This window comes from Moschus berezovskii, chromosome 22, assembly GCF_049115385.1.
Source record: "Moschus berezovskii isolate FMDL1 chromosome 22, NW_MosBer_1.0, whole genome shotgun sequence".
Lineage (NCBI taxonomy): Eukaryota > Metazoa > Chordata > Mammalia > Artiodactyla > Moschidae > Moschus > Moschus berezovskii.
Window position 1 is genome coordinate 17,398,035 of NC_142481.1, and position 23,141 is coordinate 17,421,175.

General features: G+C 45.5%; 1 protein-coding gene and 1 long non-coding RNA gene across 3 annotated transcripts; one reads left to right on the forward strand and one right to left on the reverse strand.

Moving 5' to 3' along the window:
* The first annotated feature begins 1,858 nt into the window (after window positions 1–1,858).
* On the forward strand, window positions 1,859–4,172 carry LOC129546153 (uncharacterized). The gene is made up of 3 exons (XR_008683833.2): window positions 1,859–2,083; window positions 3,270–3,343; window positions 3,902–4,172. It is a non-coding gene; the product is annotated as an uncharacterized LOC129546153 (long non-coding RNA).
* A 13,579-nt stretch (window positions 4,173–17,751) lies between these two features.
* FFAR2 (free fatty acid receptor 2) lies at window positions 17,752–20,767 on the reverse strand. Of its 2 annotated transcripts, none has more exons than XM_055410935.2 (2): window positions 20,179–20,767; window positions 17,752–19,632 (listed from the first exon to the last, which is right to left on the reverse strand). In XM_055410935.2, exon 2 carries the CDS (start codon window positions 19,623–19,625, stop codon window positions 18,636–18,638), a length of 990 nt encoding a protein of 329 aa, XP_055266910.1. In that variant the 5' UTR covers window positions 19,626–19,632; window positions 20,179–20,767; the 3' UTR covers window positions 17,752–18,635. The 2 variants fall into 2 exon arrangements, with proteins under 2 accessions (XP_055266910.1, XP_055266912.1); XM_055410937.2 differs by lacking the exon at window positions 20,179–20,767 and adding an exon at window positions 20,035–20,166.
* Window positions 20,768–23,141: the final 2,374 nt, after the last annotated feature.

Sequence of the window (23,141 nt, forward strand, 5' to 3'; positions counted from 1 at the left end):
GGGAAGATCCCCTGGGGAAGGGAATGGTTACCCACTCAAATATTCTTGCCTGGAAAATTCCTCAGACAGAAGAGCTTGGTGGGCTATAGTCCATGGGGTCGCAAAGAGTTGGACACAACTGAGTACCAAGAATCTCTTCTTATCTGAGAGAAGCCCAGTCCAGCTCCCTCCCTGCAAAGAACCTGCCCAGGAATAAACCCTCCTCCCCTCCGTGCCCAAACTTCTTACTGTTAACAGTGGAAAAGTCCACGTCCAGTTCTGACTTGGCTTCGAACACCAATGGTAACTCCTCTTCTGGCTGCCCCAGCTCCACGGCCAGGGCAGGATGCCAAGCGTCAAGTAAAGGACACCGCAGCCCCCAACTGTTGCGCACGGTCGTTTCCTTTCCCTTCTCACGTCCATCCGGTGGAAGCTACCCTGCGCATGCTCCTTGACTCTGGCGCCCCTTCCTCTGCTCTTTCCATCCCACTTCCGGGTAAGACCCTGCTGTTGACAACTTACCACATCTGTTTCTGACTTTCAGACTTCAGACTGCATCCCCATTTCTCACTTGAAGGGCATTGGCACACTGAGAGAGGTACAGAAAAGGCAGGAAAGTTGAGACATAGTCTGAAGGACATTGAGGCCCAGTTCTGAAGTGTGAACTTTCGAATTCCCAAATTTTGAAACAAGAGCTGAGGTCTTCAGAACCCAGAAGGCAGAGTGGAAGGATGGAAGAGGAGTACAAAAAAAAAAAAAAAAGATAATATTTCTCTGTTTTAAAAACAATAACTTGCTGAGATAATATATTTTGAACATGTTGAATTAAATATATTGTTAATGTTAATTTCTTTTTTTTTAAACTTCTTATAATGTGGCTATTAAGAATTAAAAATGGCTTACATTGTATTTCTGTTGCACAGTGCTGAGTTGATAGAAGGAAACATTGCAAGGAAACTTTTAGCACAGTGACTGACAAACCATAAATGTTTGATAAATTTTCTAAGGGCTTCCCTGGTGCTCAGATAGTAAAGAATCTGCCTGAAATGCAGGAGACCTGGGTTCAATTCCTAGGTCGGGAAGATCCCCTGGAGAAGGAAATGGCAACCCATTCCAGTATTCTTGCCTGGAGAATTCCATGGTGGGATACAGTCCATGGGGTCTCTAGGAGTTGGACACAACTGAGTGACTAACAAGTTCTCTAAACACACTTTTAAACATATTGCTTCCCTGTGAAAATTTTTCTCTTGGTTATTGAGTATGCAACCATGAAGAAATAGAACTGCCCTGGAGTGCTCAGCTCTAACTGGGGAGACACTCAATAGGTAAGTGAACACAGAAAGAAGATAGTTTCAGATGATGATAAATACACACTGGAAAAGAAACAGAATGGGGAGTGGAACAGCAGGAATTGGCAATGTCTCTTTAATTAAGGCGTCAGGGAGTCTCTATGAACTGGTAGCAACTGAGCTGGGACCTGAATGATTTACAAAGGAGCTGGCCCTGAAAAACCTGGGGGCAGGAGTTCCAGGCAGATGGAACAGACTCTGTAAAAACCTTTAAGTAAGAATGAGGCTTCTATAGTTAAGAAACAAAAATAAGCTCTTGTGTTCAGGAAAAAGTTAGTAGAAAATGAGCCTGCACAGGTGGAGGTGTGGTGGCTGGCAGGTCACAAGGGCCCCAAAGGCTGTGATCATTGAAGTGTGACAGGTAACTTTTGTGGCCACCTCCACCCAGTTCTTGCAGAGAATTAAGCCCTGACACTCTAAGGCATCCACTGCGTGTTGTGAATTAGGTCATTTCCTATTGTGTTAACAAAAGAATGGTATTAGCCAGTATCATCCTTTGGAAAACAGAGAAAACACTCACTCATACCATTCTCTGCAGGGCTTAATTTCTCCTCTAAGATCCTGAGAAAGGATGCATGAGAGGATATTTAGCAACAGACTTGAAAAAGAGCACTTTGACTGCAGTGTAGAGAGTGGATGGGATGGAGCCTGAAGCAGAAATGGAAACCCGGCGATCAGTGAGCAATCTTTTGCAGTGGCTCAGATGAGAGATGGCGGTACCTTCCACTGGTGCTACAGTAGCTGGTTAGTGAGAAGTGAGTACGTATTTTGGAAGCTGGAACCAACTGGAACCAATGGACTAGACATGGAGAAAAAGGAGAGACTGGAAGGAGTCAAGGATAACTACTGAGTTTTTGGTTTGAGCAGCTGGGTGGGTGCCAGTGCCATGTATGATGATTTGGATTCTAGTTCCAATTCTGCTGGGTGGTTCTGGGCAAGTAAGTGACTCATTCTCTGCTGAGCCTCAGTTTTCTCATCTGTAAAATGGGGGTAGCCATGGAGATTTGATGAGATCTTGAACAGAAAGCACAGGTCTGGCATACAGTAAGTACTTAAACTGCTGTTATTATCATCATGATCGTTACTGCTCAATCAGCAGCACTCTGAAGCAGGTAAAAGCAGGCTCTGAAACCAGTCAGACATGAGCAGAATCCCTGCATTGCTATGCAACATTTGCAAGGTCAATCCATATCTCTGAGTCTCATGTTCTTCATGTGTAAAAGGGTTTAATGATAATATCCTCCCTCCAGACACAGCTGTGAGGAGTCAGTGAGTTTTGAATATGAAGTGCTTAGCGTGGGACATAGTACACAGCAACTGCTCAGTAAACGAGGCCTAAATGCTAGAGTAATTTGACTTTTCTTCTGTGTGTGTGTGTTTGGGGAGCACACATGTGCTCATTGGGGAAATGCAAACAGTACAGAATTATTAAAGTAGCTGATGAAAGCTGACCCTTCCCCGACTCCCTAAGTAACCACTGTTGGCTGTTGCATAGCCTTTCCTGATTTCAGACATGTGCACAAATGTTCTGCTCTTCTTTGAGAAGCAGGATAAAACTTGATGGCTGAGAGTTCAGTCTCCAGAGTCACACAGACCTGGGTTCTAGTCCTTCCTCTGCCACTTTCTTTGCTATGAGATATTGGGCAAGTGATTTATCAATCTAAAATTCAGTTTCCCTTTTTGTAAAAAGAAAAGCCATCGCAGTACTGACATTGTGGTTTGGTAAGGAGTTGCTAAAGAGTGAGTGCAGAGGAATTAGCACTGTGACTGCATGTATCAAGGTCTCAGGACACTTAGCTGCTACTGTTACATATATTTATTTTATTAATAACATAATGGATGATACTGTTTTCTTTATGCTTTTGGAGAGCTTTAATGCCTATCTTTTTTGCTGCTCTTTTGCAATTGTCTCTTCCTTCCTTCTTTTCTTCTTTATTTTAGAAAGTTTTAATTTCCTGAGACTTCTCTGGTGGTCCTGTGGCTAAGACTCTGCGCTCCCAATGAAAGGGCCGAAGGTTTGATCCCTGGTCAGGGAACTAGATCCCACATGCTGAAACTAAGAGTTTGTATGCCACACCCAGTACAGCCAAATAAATAAACAATAAAACATTTTTTTAAAATAAGAAAGTTTTAATTTCCCTTCTTTAAATCAAGGTAAAATTGGTATATACCATTATATAAATTTCCAGTGTATACTATTATAATTTGACATCTGTATACACAGCAATGGCAAGCCACTCCAGTACTCTTGCCTAGAAAATCCCATGGACAGAGGAGCCTGGTGGGCTACAGTCCATGGGGTCGCTACTAGTCGGACACGACTGAGCAACTTCACTTTCACTTTTCACTTTCACGTATTGGAGAAGGAAATGGCAACCCACTACAGTGTTCTTGCCTAGAGAATCCCAGGGACGAGGGAGCCTGGTGGGCTGCCGTCTATGGGGTCGCACAGAGTCGGACACGACTGAAGCGACTTAGCAGCAGCAGCAGCAGCATACACAGCAAAGTGATCACCACCAAAGGTCTAGTTACTGTCTATCATTGTGCAATTGATCCTATATTTGTTTTTGTAGCTTTGTAAGATGTGTTAAGCCTCTGGACACTGGTTCGATCTCTGGTCTGAGAAGATCCCACATGCCGGGGAAGCAACTAAGGCCATGCACCACAACAATTGAGCTTATGCTCTAGACCCCGGGAATTGCAGCTGTTGAGCCCATGCTTCACAACTACTGAAGCCCATGCCCTAAGAGCCCGTGCTCTGCAACAGGAAAAGTCACCACAATGAGAAGCCCGAGCACTGCAACTAGAGAGTAGCCCCTGCTCATCGCAGCTAGAGAAGAGTCGGTGCAGCCTGAATAAATAAATAAAAAAAATAATTTTTTTAAAAAGATGTCTTGAGCCTTTTGTCACACTACAACTCATCGAGATTTGATGCAGGGTTAAGGAGGTGGACCCCTTGTCAACTCCTCATCCCTAAGTTTCTGCTTCTGAGAGATTCCTGGCTGCATGTGAGTAACAGAGGCCAGGTCTGCAGCACGCCAGGCTCTCCTGTCTTCTGCTATCTCCCAGAGTTTGCCCAGGCTTTGGAGGCAGGTAGTAACCTTATCTACCCAGGAGGTGGCAGGCAGAGTCCAAGAGAAGAGAGCAAGTAGCACAAGGAAAGTGTGAGACCTCATAGCCTTTTATCTCTCTGACCTGTGCCTTTGGAACGTGTCTGAAGTTGCATCTTGTCTCCCTTAAGGGTGCGTGGCTTCTACTTTCACTTTTCCCTGGGGAGCCTCAGGCAGCGTTCAGACTGTCTAGAGACTAAGCCAGTCTTAGATCCCAAGATAGTGATGTCATGTTTTATAGAACTGGCTGTCTAGGGTATTTTGTAACTGGCTTTATCATTGTAACATGGTTTTTCTTTTCATCTCCTTTCACTCCCACCACCTTTCTTTTTTCTCTCTTTTTTTTTAAAGAGTCTACTGGTCGATAGTTATTCCCTTCCCACCACTCTCCCACCACACATACTGCTTTTACATTCTGGGATTTTTTCTCTCTCCTTTGAACATCTAACTCCCCGCTCCCACCCAGTACCAATCTTTTCTCTATGCTTTACTAATTCCAATAGTCCCACTTTTCTTCTTTCTCTGCCCCAGCCATGTCACAAAACTCAGACATTCTGTTTGCTCAAAGGCCCCTGGGCTACTTACCCACATCTGTACTTGTTTTCCTCTTTGTGAAACAGCTTGTTTTGGATTCTTGAGAACTATTTCCTTGGGAAGTGCCAAGCCTTAAGAGTTATTTGCAAACAAAATGGCAGGAGGGGCCAGACCAATGACAGCAGCATGGGGTAAAAGATCAGAAACAAGGTTGGTGATTTCTCTGGCACGGGGTAGTTCTCAGCAAGAGTCACAACTGTATTAGGGCCAATAATTTCTTTCTTATCTGGTCCATGGTCTGGTGTCGGGATCAAATGAGGTAAGATTCTGAAAGCACTCTGTAACATGTGAAGCAGCTTATAACCTGTTACACATCCTTAGTCAGCAAAATCACCCACCCTGTGACAAGAAGAACACAAGATAAAAAGTCAAGAGACCTGGTGGGTCTGCTACCACCACGCTGAGAGTGAGTAGCAAGTTTCCTTCTCCAGCAAATTGATTCCATCATTTACTGAACACCCACCTGTGTCAAGAATGGTTCTGGATGCTGGGGATGGGCAGGTGAACAAAACAAGTTATCCTGGAACCCACAATCAAGAGGGGAAGACAGGCAATAAACAAGTAAACAAACAAATAACAATAATAAAAAGAAATACTTGCTGATGGTAGATTGAATACCCATGTTTCCATTGGTTCCCTCCTGAGATCACACCATAATGACAATAAAGAGATCTTTTTGAAAGGCACTAGACTTAGAAGAACAGGGAGAAGAAAGGAGGATGCAATGCTGCCAGAATTTTGGAAGCTGGAGAGCAGATGAATGACAGTGTGCTCAGTCATGTCCAACTCTTTGCTACCTTAGGGACTGTAGCCCACCAGGCTCCTCTGTCCATTGAATTTTTCAGACAAGAATACTGAGATGAGTTGCCATTTCTTCCTTCAGGGAATCTTCCTAACTCAGGGACTGAAACTGAGTCTTTTGTGTCTCCTGCATTGGCAGGCTGATGCTTTACCACTAATGCCACCCGTAACTGGTAACTGATTTGTCAGACCTATGAAAAGTTGAATCCCAAACCAGCAGCGGGAAAAGCCAAGACTCAATCAAGCTTCTACTGCTGAGCCCACAGAAGGCTCACAAACTGGTGGGAAGAGGTGCCTCTGGGGGTGAAGGGCAAGCTAACATAAGGAAGCTTGGCTGAAAGTTTATTTGAAAAGAACCCCCAGATCTCTTCTCCAGTTTTCTGATGCAAGGCAGCTGCCCCTCACACAGGGAAAGACTGGAGTTTTATTCTCTGGAGAGGAGAACACAGAGCGTCTTTAGAATGTGGGGCATCAGAGACAGTAGGATGAGGGAGCAACATAAAGTACATCAGAGATTAAAGGAACGGTACATATTGAGACCGCTCACCTGTCTTTTCCATTTGAATCCTAAATTTCTGGAAATCCAACTTTCACTTTCCAGGCAGGAGATTAGAAGAATCTTTCCTGGAAAATTTGATCAGCCCAAGAAGCAATTGACATCAGAAGTTCCCTAACTAAATGACCCAGCTGAATAACCCTCCAGTGAAGCCTAACTCATGTGTTCACAGCTTCCAGTCATTACCTTGTACCTATGGAAGGCAGCCTCCAAGACAGCCCCAGTGATCTCACCTCCTTGTAATCACACTCTTGTATAATTCACTTCCCCTTTCAAAATGAGCTGAGAAAAAATGATGAAAGATCAATTTAAAGGTCAAGTTTATAAAAAAGACTGTCTTCCTTCTTGTCCTCTTATGCTTTCCTGCTTGCTCTGGTAGAGGCCTGCTGCCCTTCAGAGAGATAAGAAACTGAGGGAGACCTCCAGCTCATAGCCAGCAAGGAAAAGAGGCCCTCAGTACAGAAGATATCAAGGAACTTAATTCTGCCAATAACCACATTTTTATTGTGAATATTTTCAAATATGATCAAAAGTAGAGGGAGTAGTACAATAGAATCTTATCCATCACCCAGATTCAACACTTAGGGAGATTTTGCCATGTTTTCATTCATTTTTTTTTTCTTTTCTGCCTTTAATGCAAACTTTTTTTTTCTTTTCTTCCTAGACAACATGTCACATTATTTATATATATATTTTTTATATCTCAAAAAATATTAGTCTCCTTCCTTCTCTTCAAGATGAGCAGACAATCAAGGACTGCCAGATGTATGATGACATCTTCTGACATAAAAGATTGAGTCCAGCACTTTTAAAGTAACTTGGAACAAGGAGATGAAAATTTCTTAAAGATATCAGAGTGGATATTACAACCAGGACTTTGTTGTAATCAGTCAAGAATAAAAATCAGGAATAAAGTCAAGAATAAAAGAGGGTCCTTGCATATGAAAAGTGATAAAAAAAAAAAAGGAAAAATTGAACAGAAGTTCTGAGAGATAAACTTGAGGAAATCTCATGGAAAGTAGGGCTAAAGGATGGAGAGATGAAAAAAAAATGGAATGAAAGAATATGGGGGAGAAGGAAAAATTAGTGGGCCAGGCTACGAGGTCCAAAATCCCCCCAAATAGTAGGAGTTCTAGAAAGAGAAAAGAGAGAAAATGAAAGCAAGGAAATAATCACAAAATGTTTTAAGAGTATTTCCCCAAACTGAAGGATATTTTGCAGATTGTAAGAAACCTAGTGCCTAGTGCAGTGGGGTAATTTTAGAATAATAGTGAGAAAGGTAAAGGACCATACAAGCTTCCACTGAAAAAAAGATCACAAACAAGGAATCAGAAATAGGAATGCCTTGGAAATTTTCAACAAGACTGGAAGCCAGATGGCAATATGGCAACGCCTTAAAAGTTCTGAAGGAAAATTATTTCTATTTCCAATCTAGAATTCCACATACAGCTGATATTAGTGAAGAATGAAGGTAGACTGAAGACATTTTCAGACGTGTGGAGTCTCAAAACATTTATCGTTTTCTAGAGAAGCTGTTACTGGACTTCCCTGGTGGCTCAGCAGTGAAGAATCTGCCTGCCAATGCAGGAGATGTGGGTTTGATCCCTGGATCGGGAAGATCCTTTGGAGAAGAAAATGGCAACCCACTTCAGTATTCTTGCCTAGGAAATCCCATGGACAGAGGAACCTTGTGGGCTACAGTCCACTGGGGTCACAAAAGAGCTGGACATGATTTAGTGACTAAACAACGACCACAATAACAGAGAAGCTGTGAGAGGACATAAACCAAGGAAGAGAAACAAGAGCAGAGTGGCAAAAAACCCCTCAGTTTTAAAATGTCCAAGACTCAGCTGGCGTAAACCACTGCTAGTCCAGACTGGAACAGATCAGAAAGTTCCTGGAGAGGGCTCAAGAAGATGAATCCGTCTCCTGCTAATAACTCTGAAGGTCTTGAGATGAGATAAGACAATTGGCAAACAGTTTGGGTGAAATCAATGATAAATATGTAAAAAGCTAAGGAAATGAAAAATAAGTTAACTATTAATTCCGGGGTGGGGTGAAAGTTGTGCAGGATATAGAAGTAATTATAGTTTGTTATCAGTTCAGTTCAGTCGCTCAGTCATGTCTAACTCTTTGTGACCCCATGAATCGCAGCACGCCAGGCCTCCCTGTCCATCACCAACTCCTGGAGTTCACTCAAACTCATGTCCATCGAGTCGGTGATGCCATCCAGCCACCTCATCCTCTGTTATCCCCTTCTCCTCCTGACCCCAATCCCTCCCAGCATTAGGGTCTTTTCCAATGAGTCAACTCTTTGCATGAGGTGGCCAAAGTATTGGAGTTTCAGCCTTAGCATCAGTCCTTCCAATGCACACCCAGGACTGGTCTCCTTTAGGATGGACTAGTTGGATCTCCTTGCAGTCCAAGGGACTCTCAAGAGTCTTCTCCAACACCACAGTTCAAAAGCATCAATTCTTCGGTGATCAGCTTTCTTCACAGTCCAACTCTCACATCCATACATGACCACTGGAAAAACCATAGCCTTGACTAGACAGGCCTTTGTTGGTGTATCTCTGCTTTTTAATATGCTATCTGTGTTGGTCATAACTTTCCTTCCAAGGAGTAAGCGTCTTTTAATTTCATGACTGCAATCACCATCTGCAGTGATTTTGGAGCCTAAAAAAATAAAGTCTGTCACTGTTTCCCCATCTATTTCCCATATAGAGCTCCATTATTTACATAGTCACAATAACATAAGCGTTGAGTGTTGTTCTTATGATTATGATGTAAGTATACTATGAATATGAAGAGTAGGAAGTGTGTTTATGTATTGGGAGAGCCAAATCCACATCTCGCATTGGGGGAGTTAGGAGCTAAAACCTGATACTGAAAAATGAGAGAGAATAGTAAAATAAGCAAATTCCTTATAGACACGAGGGATAAATATTCAATTGAAAAAAGGTGAAAGCAGTTGCCTCCTGGAAGGGGTAAATGTCCATGGTGGGTGAGAGGGTTAGGTATATGCTGTTTTTCACAGCAAACTATTTGACTCATTAAACTATGGACATGTACACCTTTTGTAGAAATAGCAAGAAAAAATAGATACAAGAGAGTGATAAATGCAGTAAAGTCAGTAACTCAGAATAACATGAGTGAGTGTCTCAGAGAGAGGCAATTTTAGACTGGGCTGACCATCCTGTGAGCAAGCAAAGTTTAAGTCACCAGCAGTCTGAAAGATGAGGTCTCAGCCCTGTGAGATCTAAGGGAAGAGGGTTCAAGAAAAAGGGGACAGTAAGTGCAAAGAATCAGAAAGCAAGATCTTAGCAAGTTGGAATTTGCACAAAGGAAAAATGAAGTGAGAAGGATGGGGTGCCATACGGGGGTGAGGAAGAGACGAGCTTTGGCAGATGGACAAGTGTCAAATCATGCAGAGCTTTGCTGGCCCAGGGAGACCTTGAGTTTTATCCTCAGAGCCATGCATGAGAAGCATTTGGAGGGCTCCATGCAGAAAAACCCTGATGCTGGGAAAGACTGAAGGCAGGAAGAGAAAGGGATGACAGAGGATGAGATGGTTGGATGGCATCACCAACTCAATGGGCATGAGTTTGAGCAGACTCTGGGGGATGGTGAAGGACAGGGAAACCTGGCATGCTGCAGTCCATGGGGCTGCAAAGAGTTGGAAATGCCTGAGGGACTGAACAACGACAACAATGCAGAAAAACAGAATTACATTTTTAAAGCTCACCTTGTATAAATATCTACAAGGTGCAAGATACTGTTCTAAGTGTTTTGTATGTACAATATTAAACTCACTTAATCCTCATAATAGCATGAAGCTGTGTTAGTCACATTTTTTTTTTTTTAATCAGAAAACTAAAGTACAGAGAAGTTGAGTCACACAGTGTAAGTCAGGATTCAGTCCCATTTACTGTGACTGCTGCTTCCCTGGAAACCCTGCTGGCTATTCCAGTGAGAGCTTTTAAAAATTCCTCCAGGTTCCGTGACTTGTCCTCACATCGCCATTTCTGTTTCTGTGGCCTGAGATGGTGCTGGTTACTGCCTCTGCCTCCCACCCAGGCTGTCCCATATCCCAGGCATCCTTCCTTCCCCCAGCCATGACTCCTTCCCAGAACCTCGCTTTCCTCGCTGGTCTCTGCCCTGGGGGCTCAGGTGTCTTGTCCCACCTCTGCTTCCTTTCTTTCCTGGTAGTCTTGGCAGTCACTCTACATCTCCCTCCACCTCCAGCGTTCTGTACCAAACTAGTGCACACCTCATGAATCATGTTTCCTGCTACCCTTTCTCTCCCGCAAAGAGGTAACTGATTGAGAGAGCCCGTGAGCACATCTAGCTTTGAGAGGGAGTTTAGGGTCTGCACCAGGGCTCCGAAGACCGTCTTGATGGGGACTGGGGCATGTCACTTGACAGCTCTAGCCTGTTTTCCGTGTTGTTAAGCAGGTAGAAGAGAATTCACTGTGCTTCCTATCAGAAACTTCGAGGCCCCTTATGATCTATTCCTTGCCTGTCTTCCAACTATCACTCAAGTCCAGTCATCCTGGCCATTCTGTTCCTTGTGCAAATTCAGCCTGTTCCAGCCTTGTACCTGCTTTGAACCCTTTGCTTGGAACATTTTCTCTCCAGTTCTTGGCTTGCATAATTTCTTCTTGTCATTCTGGTCACAGCTCAAAGGGCGCATTCCAGGGGCCTTCCCAAGCCACTCATTCATTCCTCAAAGTCATCCCCTACCCTGGCTCTGTCTTACTATCTTCAGAGCCCTTAACACAGCTTCAGAGTGTCTGTTTATTGTCCCCTTGTCTGCCTTTCCCCCAGATGTGACCTGTCTGAGAGTAGGGGTCCTGTCCTTGTACACTGCTGTGTCTTTAGCACCTAGAACAGGGCCTAATGTACCATAGGCCTCTACAAACTTTCATGGATGAATGAATGCTTATGTGTGATGATGTGAGGTCTGATGTGGCACTTTATTTTTTTAAGTGAGTTAGTCTTTTTTAAAATTAATTAATTTTTGTTTGCACTGAGTGTTTGTTGCTGCAGGGGCCTTCTCTAGTTGTGGCGAGTGGGGGCTACTCTTCCTTGTGGTGCACGGGCTTCTCTTTGCAGTGACTTCGATTTAACTTATATGCAGAGTACATCATGAGAAACGCTGGACTGGAAGAAGCACAAGCTGGAATCAGGATTGCTGGGAGAAATATCAATAACCTCAGGTATGCAGATGACACCACCCTTATGGCAGAAAGTGAAGAGGAACTAAAGAGCCTCTTGATGAAAGTGAAAGAGGAGAGTGAAAAAGTTGGCTTAAAGCTCAACATTCAGAAAACTAAGATCCTGGCATCTGGTCCCATCACTTCATGGCAAATAGATGGGGAAACAGTGGAAACAGTGATCAACTTTATTTTTTGAGGGGGCTGCAAAATCACTGCAGATGGTGATTGCAGCCATGAAATTAAAAGACGCTTGCTCCTTGAAATAAAAATTATGACCAACCTAGACAGCATATTGGAGAAGGCAATGGCAAGCCACTCCAGTACTCTTGCCTGGAAAATCCCATGGATGGAGGAGCCTGGTGGGCTGCAGTCCATGGGGTCGCTAGGGGTCGGACACGACTGAGCGACTTCACTTTCACTTTTCACTTTCACACATTGGAGAAGGAAATGGCAACCCACTCCAGTGTTCTTGCCTGGAGAATCCCAGGGACAGGGGAGCCTGGTGGACTTCCATCTATGGGGTCACACAGAGTCGGACACGACTGAAGTGACTTAGCAGCAGCAGCAGCAGCAGACAGCATATTAAAAAGCAAAGACATTACTTTGCCAGCAAAGGTCCGTCGAGTCAAGGCTATGGTTTTTCCAGTAGTCATGTATGGATGTGAGAGTTGGACTATAAAGAAAGCTGAGCACTGAAGAATTGATGCTTTTGAACTGTGGTGTTGGAGAAGACTCTTGAGAGTCCCTTGTACTGCAAGGAGATCCAACCAGTCCATCCTAAAGGAAATCAGTCCTGAATATTCACTGGAAGGACTGATGCTGAAGCTGAAACTCCAATACTTTGGCCACCTGATGTGAAGAACTGACTCATTTGAAAAGACCCTGATGCTGGGAAAGATTGAAGATGGGAGGAGAATGGGATGACAGAGGATGAGATGGTTGGATGGCATCACTGACTCAATGGGCATGAGTTTGAGTAGACTCCAGGAGTTGGTGATGGATGGGGAGGCCTGGCATGCTGCAGTCCATGGGGTTGCAAAGAATTGGACACAACTCAGTGAGTGAACTGAACTCTTATTGCAGAGCACAGGCTCTAGGCACACTGGCTTCAGTAGTAGCAGCACTCTGGCTCAGTAGTTGTGGCACACAGGCTCTGAGGCACGTGGGATTGTCCCGGACTAGGTATTGAACTCGTGTCCCCTGCATTGACAGATGGATTCTTATCCACTGAACCACCAGAGAAGTCCTGATATGGCACTTTAGAAACTTGAGACTGCTGTACATGGTTTAAAACATCTAGATTTGGGAGCAGTATGTTTACTTTTCTAACACTGTTTCCTTGAGGCTAGGGCTGACAGATGGCAGGGGACAACGATTAGGGAGAGGGAGCCTGAGGTTAGAAAAGAGCCCCTCCTTAAGTAAGCTATTGGTGGACAGCTGACCGCAGCCTTGGCTCCCCACCCCCAACCACTTCACAGCTTCTCCCTTATCACACCTTCAAAACACTGCTAAGTAGGTTACTGGACTACTGAGTCTGAAGGCTTAGAGATCTTTGGCCCAATTTCCTGGTTGAATGTGCAACTTGTAGATGAGAAATATCCTCATTTCCTGTGACAAGAGAAAAATAGTGAAAAGAAAAAAAATAGGGCAAAAGTATTAATATTTAACCATAGGAGGCAGAGAAAGTTGAAAAAAGAGAGAGTGAGAGAACCAATAGAAATCTGGAGGGAAGGAGCAGGGAAGTTAAAGGGAATGGAGTTGGAATCTTGGCTGTGTGTTTTCCCTTAGACCCTCTCCGGGCCTACCCACGTCTGCCTTCTCCCACCGCAGTGTCCCCCACAAAACCACACTACAAGTGTGGTCAATGAGAATTTCTGAGAAAGGGGCACAGGAGCATCTTCTCCAGAAAGGGGAAGTGAAATAGTCAATGCCAGGTTCCCTTTTCCTGTTGGTCGGGCCCCCGGATCAGGCTCAGACATCTCCTTCCACCCCTGTTTCCTGGTAGCGGCTCTAGGCTGCTGTCTGTGTTATTCATTAACCAGGCACTAATATTTCTGTTTACCCATCTGTCATCCGGCAGGGAATTCAGAAGAGTCCCACAACTAACCTGCACCCAGATTCTCTTGGATCTGGCCCAGTCAGCCACATTTAGCTAATGTTTATTGTGTTGAAAGTCCTGTGCCAGAGCCTGGTGCTCCCTGTAACCAGGGAGAGAGAAAGTTTCCTCAAGTAGGATGTGACCAATCTGCCAGTTGAGCTTATGTGCTGGGCAGTACATCTAGTGATGTGCTTGAGCTGGTTTGCAAGAGCTGGTTTTTAGCATCGATTGCCAAACCCATGTTGAGTGTAGAAACTGGCCCTGGAGGGAGTGTGTGGCCACAAAAACTGGCAAGTGCTGCAAATCAGGGCCCTTGCTACCCTCCATTCCTTGTCCCACCATTACCCCTCTACCCGGCTCCCCCACCCCCACCCCCTGTCCCTACTCCCGGCCCCTTGCACTCTCATCCAAAGAACCAACTTACATATGCTGTTCAGTTGCTCGGTCATGTCCAACTCTTTGCGACCCCATGGACTGCAGCATGCCATGCTTCTCTGTCCTTCACCATCTCCCGGAGCTTGCTCAAACTTATGTCCATTGCATCGGTCACCTATTTGTCAAGTAGATGTGTGATAACTTATAAGGCCTCCTCCTGGCTGTTTGGTTCTTGAGCAGCCAGTTCTGATGAAAGAGGAAACCGTCTCACTTTCATGGAGCTCCTAGCCTGATGAAAACCCCTCGTGTTTGCTACTTTATGGTTCCTAATTATTGCGCATATTATCTCCTTGATCCTAACAACCATCTCCCTTCAGTGGTAGGCACAGATACCACATCGATCATCTGAAAATGGAAATCAGATGATTTTACCTTCTTGCTTCAAACTCTAGAATAGCTTTGAAAATTCTTGCAATAAATTCATGCTTTTATCTGGAGCCTCAAACTCGTTGTATAGTCTGGCCCCTGCTGGCTACCTTGACTTCCTCTTTCATTCTCTCCCCATTTCACAAGATTCCAGCCCACTGGTTCTCAAAGTGTGGTCCTTGAAACACCAGCATCTGCATCATTTGGGACTATTCGAAATCCAGACTATTGTCCCGGACCTACTGATTTGGAAACTGTGGGGAAGGAAGACTAAGCTATGCTTCAGCAAACTAAGCTATGCTTCTCCTGGGGTTTCTAAAACATACCTGAGTCTGCAGACCACTGCTCTGTCCCCATACTAAGATGGGGACAGCATCTCTATGCCCCTGAGAAGTTTAGGCTTTCTCCTTCCTTAGGGCTTTTGAACCAGGGGTTCCTATTTCTAGAGTGCTCTTCCCATGGGCCTTTGTGTGGCAACTCCTTCTTGTTCAGGTCTCACCTGACCATCACTGGCTCTGAAGAATCTTCTAAACCTTCTCAACCCCTCATATACTTTCTCCCATGTCTCTGTTTTGGCCCATTTGTAAAAACCATTTGCCACATTCTGAAATTAACTTATTGTTTGTTTACTTGCTTATTAACTATTTTTTCCCACTAGAATGGAAGTCCCAAGAAGGTAAGTACTTTGTCTCTTATACACTCTGCACCCCAGTCCCTAGAAAAGCATCTGGCTTACAATAGATATATAAGAAGGTTAAAAACCAATATGTATTTGGTAAGCAAATGATAGTAATTTCTCAGTAAAGATATGGGCTGTATATGAAGTGACTTGATGGGGATCAAATGCTTCTCAGTGAGTAGCTAAATTGTCATCCTGAAAGGCTCAGAAATCCACAAATTTTCTTGCACTTTTTAGCAAGAGCAGCCATGGCCCTAAAACTCTGGCAATCTCTGAGTTGAAAGGAGCCTGGCAATTAACTGGTTCAGTCCTTATCGGATACGGAAGTTTGCTCCATATCTAAGATAGATGCCTTCTACTTTAAAATTCCTGGAGTCTTGGGCGTGATTACCTTGTTGGCCCTGACTGTTTAAGATGTAGCTGTCTGCCTCTTTTGCCCATGATCCTTGTTCTTCTCTGCGGGGCTTCAGAAAATCCATCCTGCATAAAATGAACTTTATCTTGTCCCAGCCACATATTCATCATTCTCTTACTTGCTTGCCACATGTCAGTGAAGAAAAAATCAGGTACTTTAGAGTTGGGAAGACCTGGATTCAAATTCCCTTTCACTATTGACCTTGGAAAGTTCCCTTAATTGTCTCAGGCTCCTTCTCTAGGACAGTGCCTGGCATTTAATGTGTGTTATTATTATGCTTTGAATCTCCAAAGCACTATAGTTAATTTTTCTGCGCTTGATTCCTTGGATTAACGTCCTTTTAAAAAATGCACTGCTTAGTACTGAACGTGCCACCGATTAGACCTCAGTAAAGTGGGATTATCATCAACTTATTTAGACTCAATTTCTTTTAATGCCATCCAAAATCAAATCAGCTTGCTTTATTTTGGGAAGGTATAATGTATCACTTATGCATAGTAAGCCTATAGTCAGCTGAAAATCCAAGAATTTTTTGTGACACGTTACTGTCAAACCACCCTACATAGCTGACTATATAATATATTATTTCCGTAACTTTAAATGTTCTACTTACTATGCGTCTTTTAAGTGGGAGTACATCTGTGTTTCACACACTTTGATATCTTATTTTTCAAGCTTTATATTTATTTATTTAATTTTGGCTGCACTGGGTCTTCCTTGCAGTGCTCGGGCTTAGTTATCCCAGGGCATGTGGGATCTTAGTTCCCTGACCAGGGATCGAACCTGTGTCCCCTGCGTTGGAAGGTGGATTCTTTACCACTGGACCACCAACCTGTGAAAGTCCCCTGGGTTGATATCTTAGAGTTAATGAACACTCCATAGTTTCTCAGCAGTTTTATCTGCGCAATCTCACTTGAATCCTCAGACTCACCCTGAGAGGCATATGGTATCCTCATTAGTATGATTTGGAAACAGTGGCTTGGAGGTTGTGACTTGCTCAGGGTCATCTAGCTACTAAGCAGAATCAACAGTGAAACCATAGCTCTTATGACACCAGTACGGTATTGCCTTGAAGAAAAGTGGAAAATGAGCTCTCAGTTGAGTGGGAGTAATAAGGGAAGTCTCTCTGGAGAAAGTGCATGTTGAGTGGTGTCTCACAAGAGAGGGAAAAGCAATCAATCAGAAGATGGAATGGTTTGGGTTTGAGGAAAAGGGGACTTACAGGCAGGAAAAGGTCTCTGAAGAATAATTTCTTGGGACCCTGAGCAGTATGGTTCCTCACCTGAGCTGCCTTTCATGATCACCTGGGAAGCTTTTTAAAGCTCACCTGCTGGGACTCCACCCCCAGCAATTTCAGGTCAGTAGTGTGAGGTGGCTATTTGTAAAATTTTTATACCTCTACATGTTATTCTGATGTGGAATGCATGCATGCTAAGTTGCTTTGATCGTGTCCAACTTTTTGTGACCCCGTGGGTTGTAGCCCACCAGGCTTTCCTGAGCATGGCATTCTCCAGGTAAGAATACTGGAATGGATTGCCATTCCCTTCTCCAGGGGATCTTCCTGACCCAGGGATCGAACCCTTGTCTCCTGCAGGTCCTGCATTGGCAGGTGGGTTCTTAACCCACTGAGCCACCAGGGAAGCCCTCTGTTGTGGAGCCTCTGTTGTGGAGCCTTTGTTGTGGACCACTAGGTGCTGGGGGGACCATTAACCCAGGAGCACAGTCTCGGGTTCCTTCTTGCAGAGAAATGAATTAAGCAGGTGGAGTTGGGAAGGGAGAGAAGTTACAGGGCAAGTGTAGGGTGACAAAAATATAAATTCTCGGGAGAAAAACTTTGGATGAAAGGAAAACGCTGCAGGTTTCTAAGCAGAAGGATAACATGTTTAAGGCCTCTGAGATACACTGATAACTTTGAGCTGGGACTCACCCCAGTCCTCTTTCTGAACCCAATCTCTATTCATCAGTCTAGGCAGGAATCCATCCATACTTATTCTGCTTACTCACTCCACTCTGATGACATCTTTATCTTAACAGATTTCTGTGGTTTCAGAGGCAGCACCCTCCCACTACCACAGTCTAATTCTCCATCCCATTTTTACCCTCTTTGTGCTTGCAGAAATGTCACAAAAATTATGGACACTCTCTTCGGAGTTTTATAATCTTTATTTTCATTCTTTTTTTTTTTTTTTCTGGCCACACTTTGTGGCATGGAGAGTCTTAGTTCCCCATGCAGGATCCAGATCCCTGACCAGGGATTGAACCTGTGCCCCCTGCAGCGGAAGCACGGAATCTTCACCATTGGACCACCAGGAAAGTCTCTAATCTTTATTTTTAATCTGCCAGACCAGATTGTCTTTTCCTGTGCTAGTGAGAGTTGAGCTCTAACTGATGGGTACCAAGCTGGGTTCTGACCTGCAGGGAGCACCATGGAGGGAGAATACCTACCCAGACCTCAGGAGGCTCCCAGTTTACTGGGGGAGACAGGTATACACATGAAGACAGGATCATACTTACAAAGCAGCAGGTCAGATGGATATCATCCACACCTCAGTCATTAGAGGTCTAACTCCATGTCCTCCCTCCTAGTCCCCTTGTTTCAGAACTTTCCTACATCTTTGACCTCATTTAATATTTCTCTTCCATCTTTTCCACGGGCTTCTTTCTAGCACCACCAACTAGACCAACATGTAGGTGTTGTTTCAAAGCTGGTAGCAAGATTGCCTTGGCTTCAGCTACTAACCACCTCACAAGGACTGCTGGAATCTGTATTAGCTACATTGCTTCAGAAACTCTGGTCTGATAGAGCTTCTGTGCCCAACTGTTTCTTCTTTAGTCTTGGAGCAATGCTCCTTTGGGAAGGAAATTCAGTCAGGAAGGGATATGGAGCTGGTGAGAGAGATTTTTACAGTCCCCAGGAGTGGATTGGGTCTTGGGGGGTGGTCCCTGAATCAGGGCCAGGAACCTGTATTCTCCCTCTCCCAGCCTGCTGAACTCCTATGAAACTCAGAGTTCCTCCGAAGGTCCAGGAACATCCCTAGTCTGTGGTGAAGTCTGAACTTGGCGCTCCCTCTGTTTGACTCACGCCCTGGTCCTCATTCGCAGCCTCCATTGTTTCTTTGCCTCTGCGTCCCAGCAGGGAGGAGCCCCGATGGCGCAGTGCCTGCAGCCCTTTCCCAAAGGACCTGCGTACGACTGAAGAAGAGAAATAGAAAAGCAAGGGGTCCAGACTGGCATTGAGGCTACCAAATACCACAGCTTCCCTCCGCCACTTGGGGCTTGCTTTCATGTGGAACCCCACCAGGTGGGATATGTTATACGGCCCAAAGCACAGCAGGAAATTAAGGAGCGACACGATGGCCAGCCCCACGGCTCGGCGCCGCTTCTGAGCCCCCATATGGGGCTGGGTGAGCATGATCCACACGAAGCGCCAGTAGCAGAAGGCAGTGACCACCATGGGGAAGAAGAAGAGGAGGAGGCACAGCTCCAGCCGAACAGGAAGCAATATTCTCAGCTGCTCTTGGGTGAAGTTCTCGTAGCAGGTGGTCTCGTTCTCCTTTGGGGCCCTCTGGGTTGAATTCAGGTACTGAACAATGATCACCACGGTGCCGTGACCAAAGGACATGACCCAGGCGATCAGAACAGCGATCACTCCGTACATGGGCCGGCGGGACAGCTTGTACTGCACGGGGAAAGCCACTCCCAGGTAGCGCTCGATGCTGATGCCCGCCAGTAGCCACGTGCTGCAGTAGATGCTGCTGTAGAAGCCGAAACCCATGAGGGCACAGGCTAGATCAGACAGCTCCCAGCGGAAGTCAGACGCGGCTTCGATGATCTTGAAGGGCAGCAGCAGCAGCAGTAGGAGGTCAGCCAGTGTCAGGCCGAGCAGGAGGATGTGGACAGGTGCAGGGTGGGGCTGGCGCACGCGTCCCAGGAAGGCCCGCAGCGCCAGGAGGTTGGCAGGGAGACCGGTGAGCAAGATAATAACGTAGGCCGTGAGGATCAAGGAGCTGTCCAAGTTTGGCATGGCTGTCCTGGAAGAGGATGAAAAGGGGCAGGAGGCAAGATCAGGTGGACCAGCTCACAGACTGCAGATCCTGGTCTGCTTCAGTCTGTGGACATCCTCCCGGGCAGCTCCTTTTCCCAGGTCAGGGCTTTCTGCCCCCACCACTGCTTGTTCATACCACCTGCCAGAACTGCCCAGAGCAATTATTGACTTTGCTTGGGGCGGGATATTAAGCAGTAGTTACTACGTTTGCCATCATGTGTCTCTGGGGGAGACCAACCCTTGGCTGCCCAAGGGAATTCCCCCTGTGGTTCTCCCAGCCTCTCTCCTTCTCTCCTCCCGGACACAGGAAGTTACTGTTAGCAGTCTGCAACCTTCCTCAAGTCCTTTCCCCAGTCAGAGACCTGCAGAGAGAAAAGGCAAGACTCACCCCAGAAAGGAGGGTATTGGAAGACTTCTCTCAGGAGGACTCGGGCTCTGAAAACCCAGGCCCCGCGACCTAGGGCTGGTTCCTCCTCAGGACCCTGCCACTGGCCCAGGAAGCAGGTGCCTAGCTCCCCATCCATCCCCTTACCTGTTTCCTCTCCTTTTGCAGAACACAAATTCTTCTCCACCTCTCCCTCCCCAGTCCAGGACTCGGACTCGGGGACTAGATTGCAAAGAGGAAGCTGGAGAAGTGCAGGGAGAGGGCGCGGGGAGGAGGGGTGAGCCCTCAATATCCTATGGGGTTTGTCCCCCAAGAAACTTCAGAGAATATCAGAAAAGCACACGGGCTGTCACTGCTCCTGAGCCGGGTGTTTTGACAATAAACAGAGAAACTCTTCTTAATGGGGTAGCAGTTTCCGTTTGGTTTGTCAGCCTCACTGCCCGCACACTGTCTGGCCCCTCCATCTCTCTCCAGGGTTAGCATCTGCTCCACAATTTCTTGCCCCCATTGGCTGCTGTTTCTGGTTTTGATCCTCTCACAGTCAGTTTCCTCCAGCTGCCCCCAACGCTTTCCCCTCCATTTCTGATCCTGGCATCATTTCCTAGAGTGCAAGCATTAAGCAAGCTGCCTTGCCTTGTCTTCCTTTGGAATAAATGGCTTCTTAGGATTAGTCTTGAAGGAGAGTCTGAAAGCTTCTGGGAAAGAGGAACAGAGCATTAGCCACAGCTACCGCCCATTTCACACAGCAAAAAGTGGTAAGAAACTTGGCTGGTAGAAAGCTTTTATATCAGCAATAGTCATGTGACCGAAGAGGGGAAGCTTAGAATAATTGAGTGCTGTCTCCTCTCGAACCCAAAGGAAAGGAAGTGAGCATCTTTACTCCCCACCACCCTCCCAGAGATCCTCACTCTGATTTCCAAACCCAGATTTTCTGTCCTTCGTTCCTGAATTTTTTTTCAATCCCAGGCATTCCCCGCACCCCCCCCCCCCATTTCCCAAGTCAGAGTATCTCATTGTCTTCTCTTTTCTAGGCGATTTCTTCTGTAATTCTACTCAGTCTCCAAAAAGAGTTTTATGCTTCCTTTTCTTCTTCAATTTTTCTCTTTTTGTAGAGCTTCCTGCCCTCTGCCCCCAACAAGTTTCTTTAGCCTTCTCAGTTGAAACTGATCTCTTTCTCCTAGCCTAGGTCTTGTTGGGGTGGAAACAGTGTGGGATTTAAAATCACGCAGTGAAGTGAAGTGAAATACACTCAGTCATGTCTCGACTCTTTGCAACCCCATGGACTGTAGCCTGCCAGGCTCCTCTGTCCATGGAATTCTTCAGGTCAGAATATGGGAGTGGGTTGCCATTTCCTTCTCCAGGGGATCTTTCCAACCCAGGGATCGAACCCAGGTCTCCTGCATTGCAGGCGGATTCTTTACAAGCTGAGCAATCAGGCAAGCCCCAAATCAAGATGTGGGCGCAAATCCCAGTCCCTTTGTTGTGACCTTGAAGCAGATCAATTTTCTGAACTTTAGTTTCCTTAATAGTCGAGCAAGGACGGGAATACTTACATCTCAGGACTTCTGTGAGGGGTCCCCAAGGCAGCGTAGATAAAGGATACAAGCCAGTGCTTTACACGTAATGGATGCCCATAAGCGGACGTGGTCCCTCCTCCCAAGACAGTTGGACAGCGTCCCAGAGAGTGAGCCACCTGGTAGACTATCTGGAGGCTGAAGGCACAGACATGCCATCTGACTTGGGAAACCAGCAAGAATTCAGGGAACCATGTGCGCCTGCACGGCCCTTCCTTGGGGAGTGGTGTTCAGGCTGCATTCCCTTCCCCTGTATAGTTCCTATTCCTGAGGGCTGACCCAACCTCCTAGCCACCCATGTTCCTTTCTCACTATTTCTCTCTCTCTGACTTATATAGCTCTGGCTTGGAATCTCCTCAAAGGCCTTCTGAAACACACACCTGAGGAAACAAAGATAATCAGAATGTGTTTCTCTTGACCCAGGTAACAGGTCTCTGATTTCCCATCTGTGGTCTTATCCCTGCTCAGAGAATCTCTGTTCTTTCCTTAGGGCTTGCATTTACTCCTTATTTAGTCATTAGTTTTGTGGCCTAGAACTCCAGGGTCCAAGTATTTAAAAAAAAATTATTAATCTTTTTAAATTGGAGTATAATTATCTAACCCTGCTTATTTATCTTATATGCAGAATACATCATGAGAAACGCTGGGCTGGAAGAAGACCAAGCTGGAATCAAGATTTCCGGGAGAAATATCAATAACCTCAGATATGCAGATGACACCACCCTTATGGCAGAAAGTGAAGAGGAACTCAAAAGCCTCTTGATGAAAGTGAAAGAGGAGAGTGAAAAAGTTGGCTTAAAGCTCAACATTCAGATAACTAAGATCATGGCATCTGGTCCCATCACTTCATGGCAAATAGATGGGGAAACAGTGGAAAGTATCAGACTTTATTTTTTGGGGGCTCCAAAATCACTGCAGATGGTGGTTGCAGCCATGAAATTAAAAGACCCTTACTTCTTGGAAGGAAAGTTATGACCAACCTAGATAGCATATTAAAAAGCAGAGACATTACTTTGCCAACAAAGGTCCATCTAGTCAAAGCTGTGGTTTTTCCAGTGATCATGTATGGATGTGAGAGTTGGATTGAAGGCAGGAGGAGAAGGGGATGACAGAGGATGAGATGGTCGGATGGCATCACTGACTTGATGGACATGAGTTTGAGCAAGCTCCGGGAGCTGGTGATGGACAGGGAGGCCTGGGGGTCGCAAAGAGCCAGACATGACTGAGCAACTGAACTCAGTGACTGACTGATAATTGCTTTACAATATTGTGTTAGTTTCTGCTGTATAACAAAGTGAATCAGCTGCATTTACGCATATATCCCTTCCCTCCTGAGGCTCCCTCTCACCACCCATCCCCCGCCTCTAGGTCATCATAGAGCACTGAGCTAAACGCCCTGTGCTATACAGCAGCTTCCTACTAGCTATCTGTTTCACACATGGTAGTGTATATATCTCAGTGCTACTCTCTCAAATCGTCCTAAGTATATTAATATTTAGCTTCTCTTTCTCTTCAGTTCTCTCCTCTAGAACCGAG

Coding starts and splice junctions, on each gene's coding strand:
- FFAR2 (XM_055410935.2), bottom strand. CDS start 19,625: ATGCCAAACTTGGACAGCTCCTTGATCCTCACGGCCTACGTTATTATC.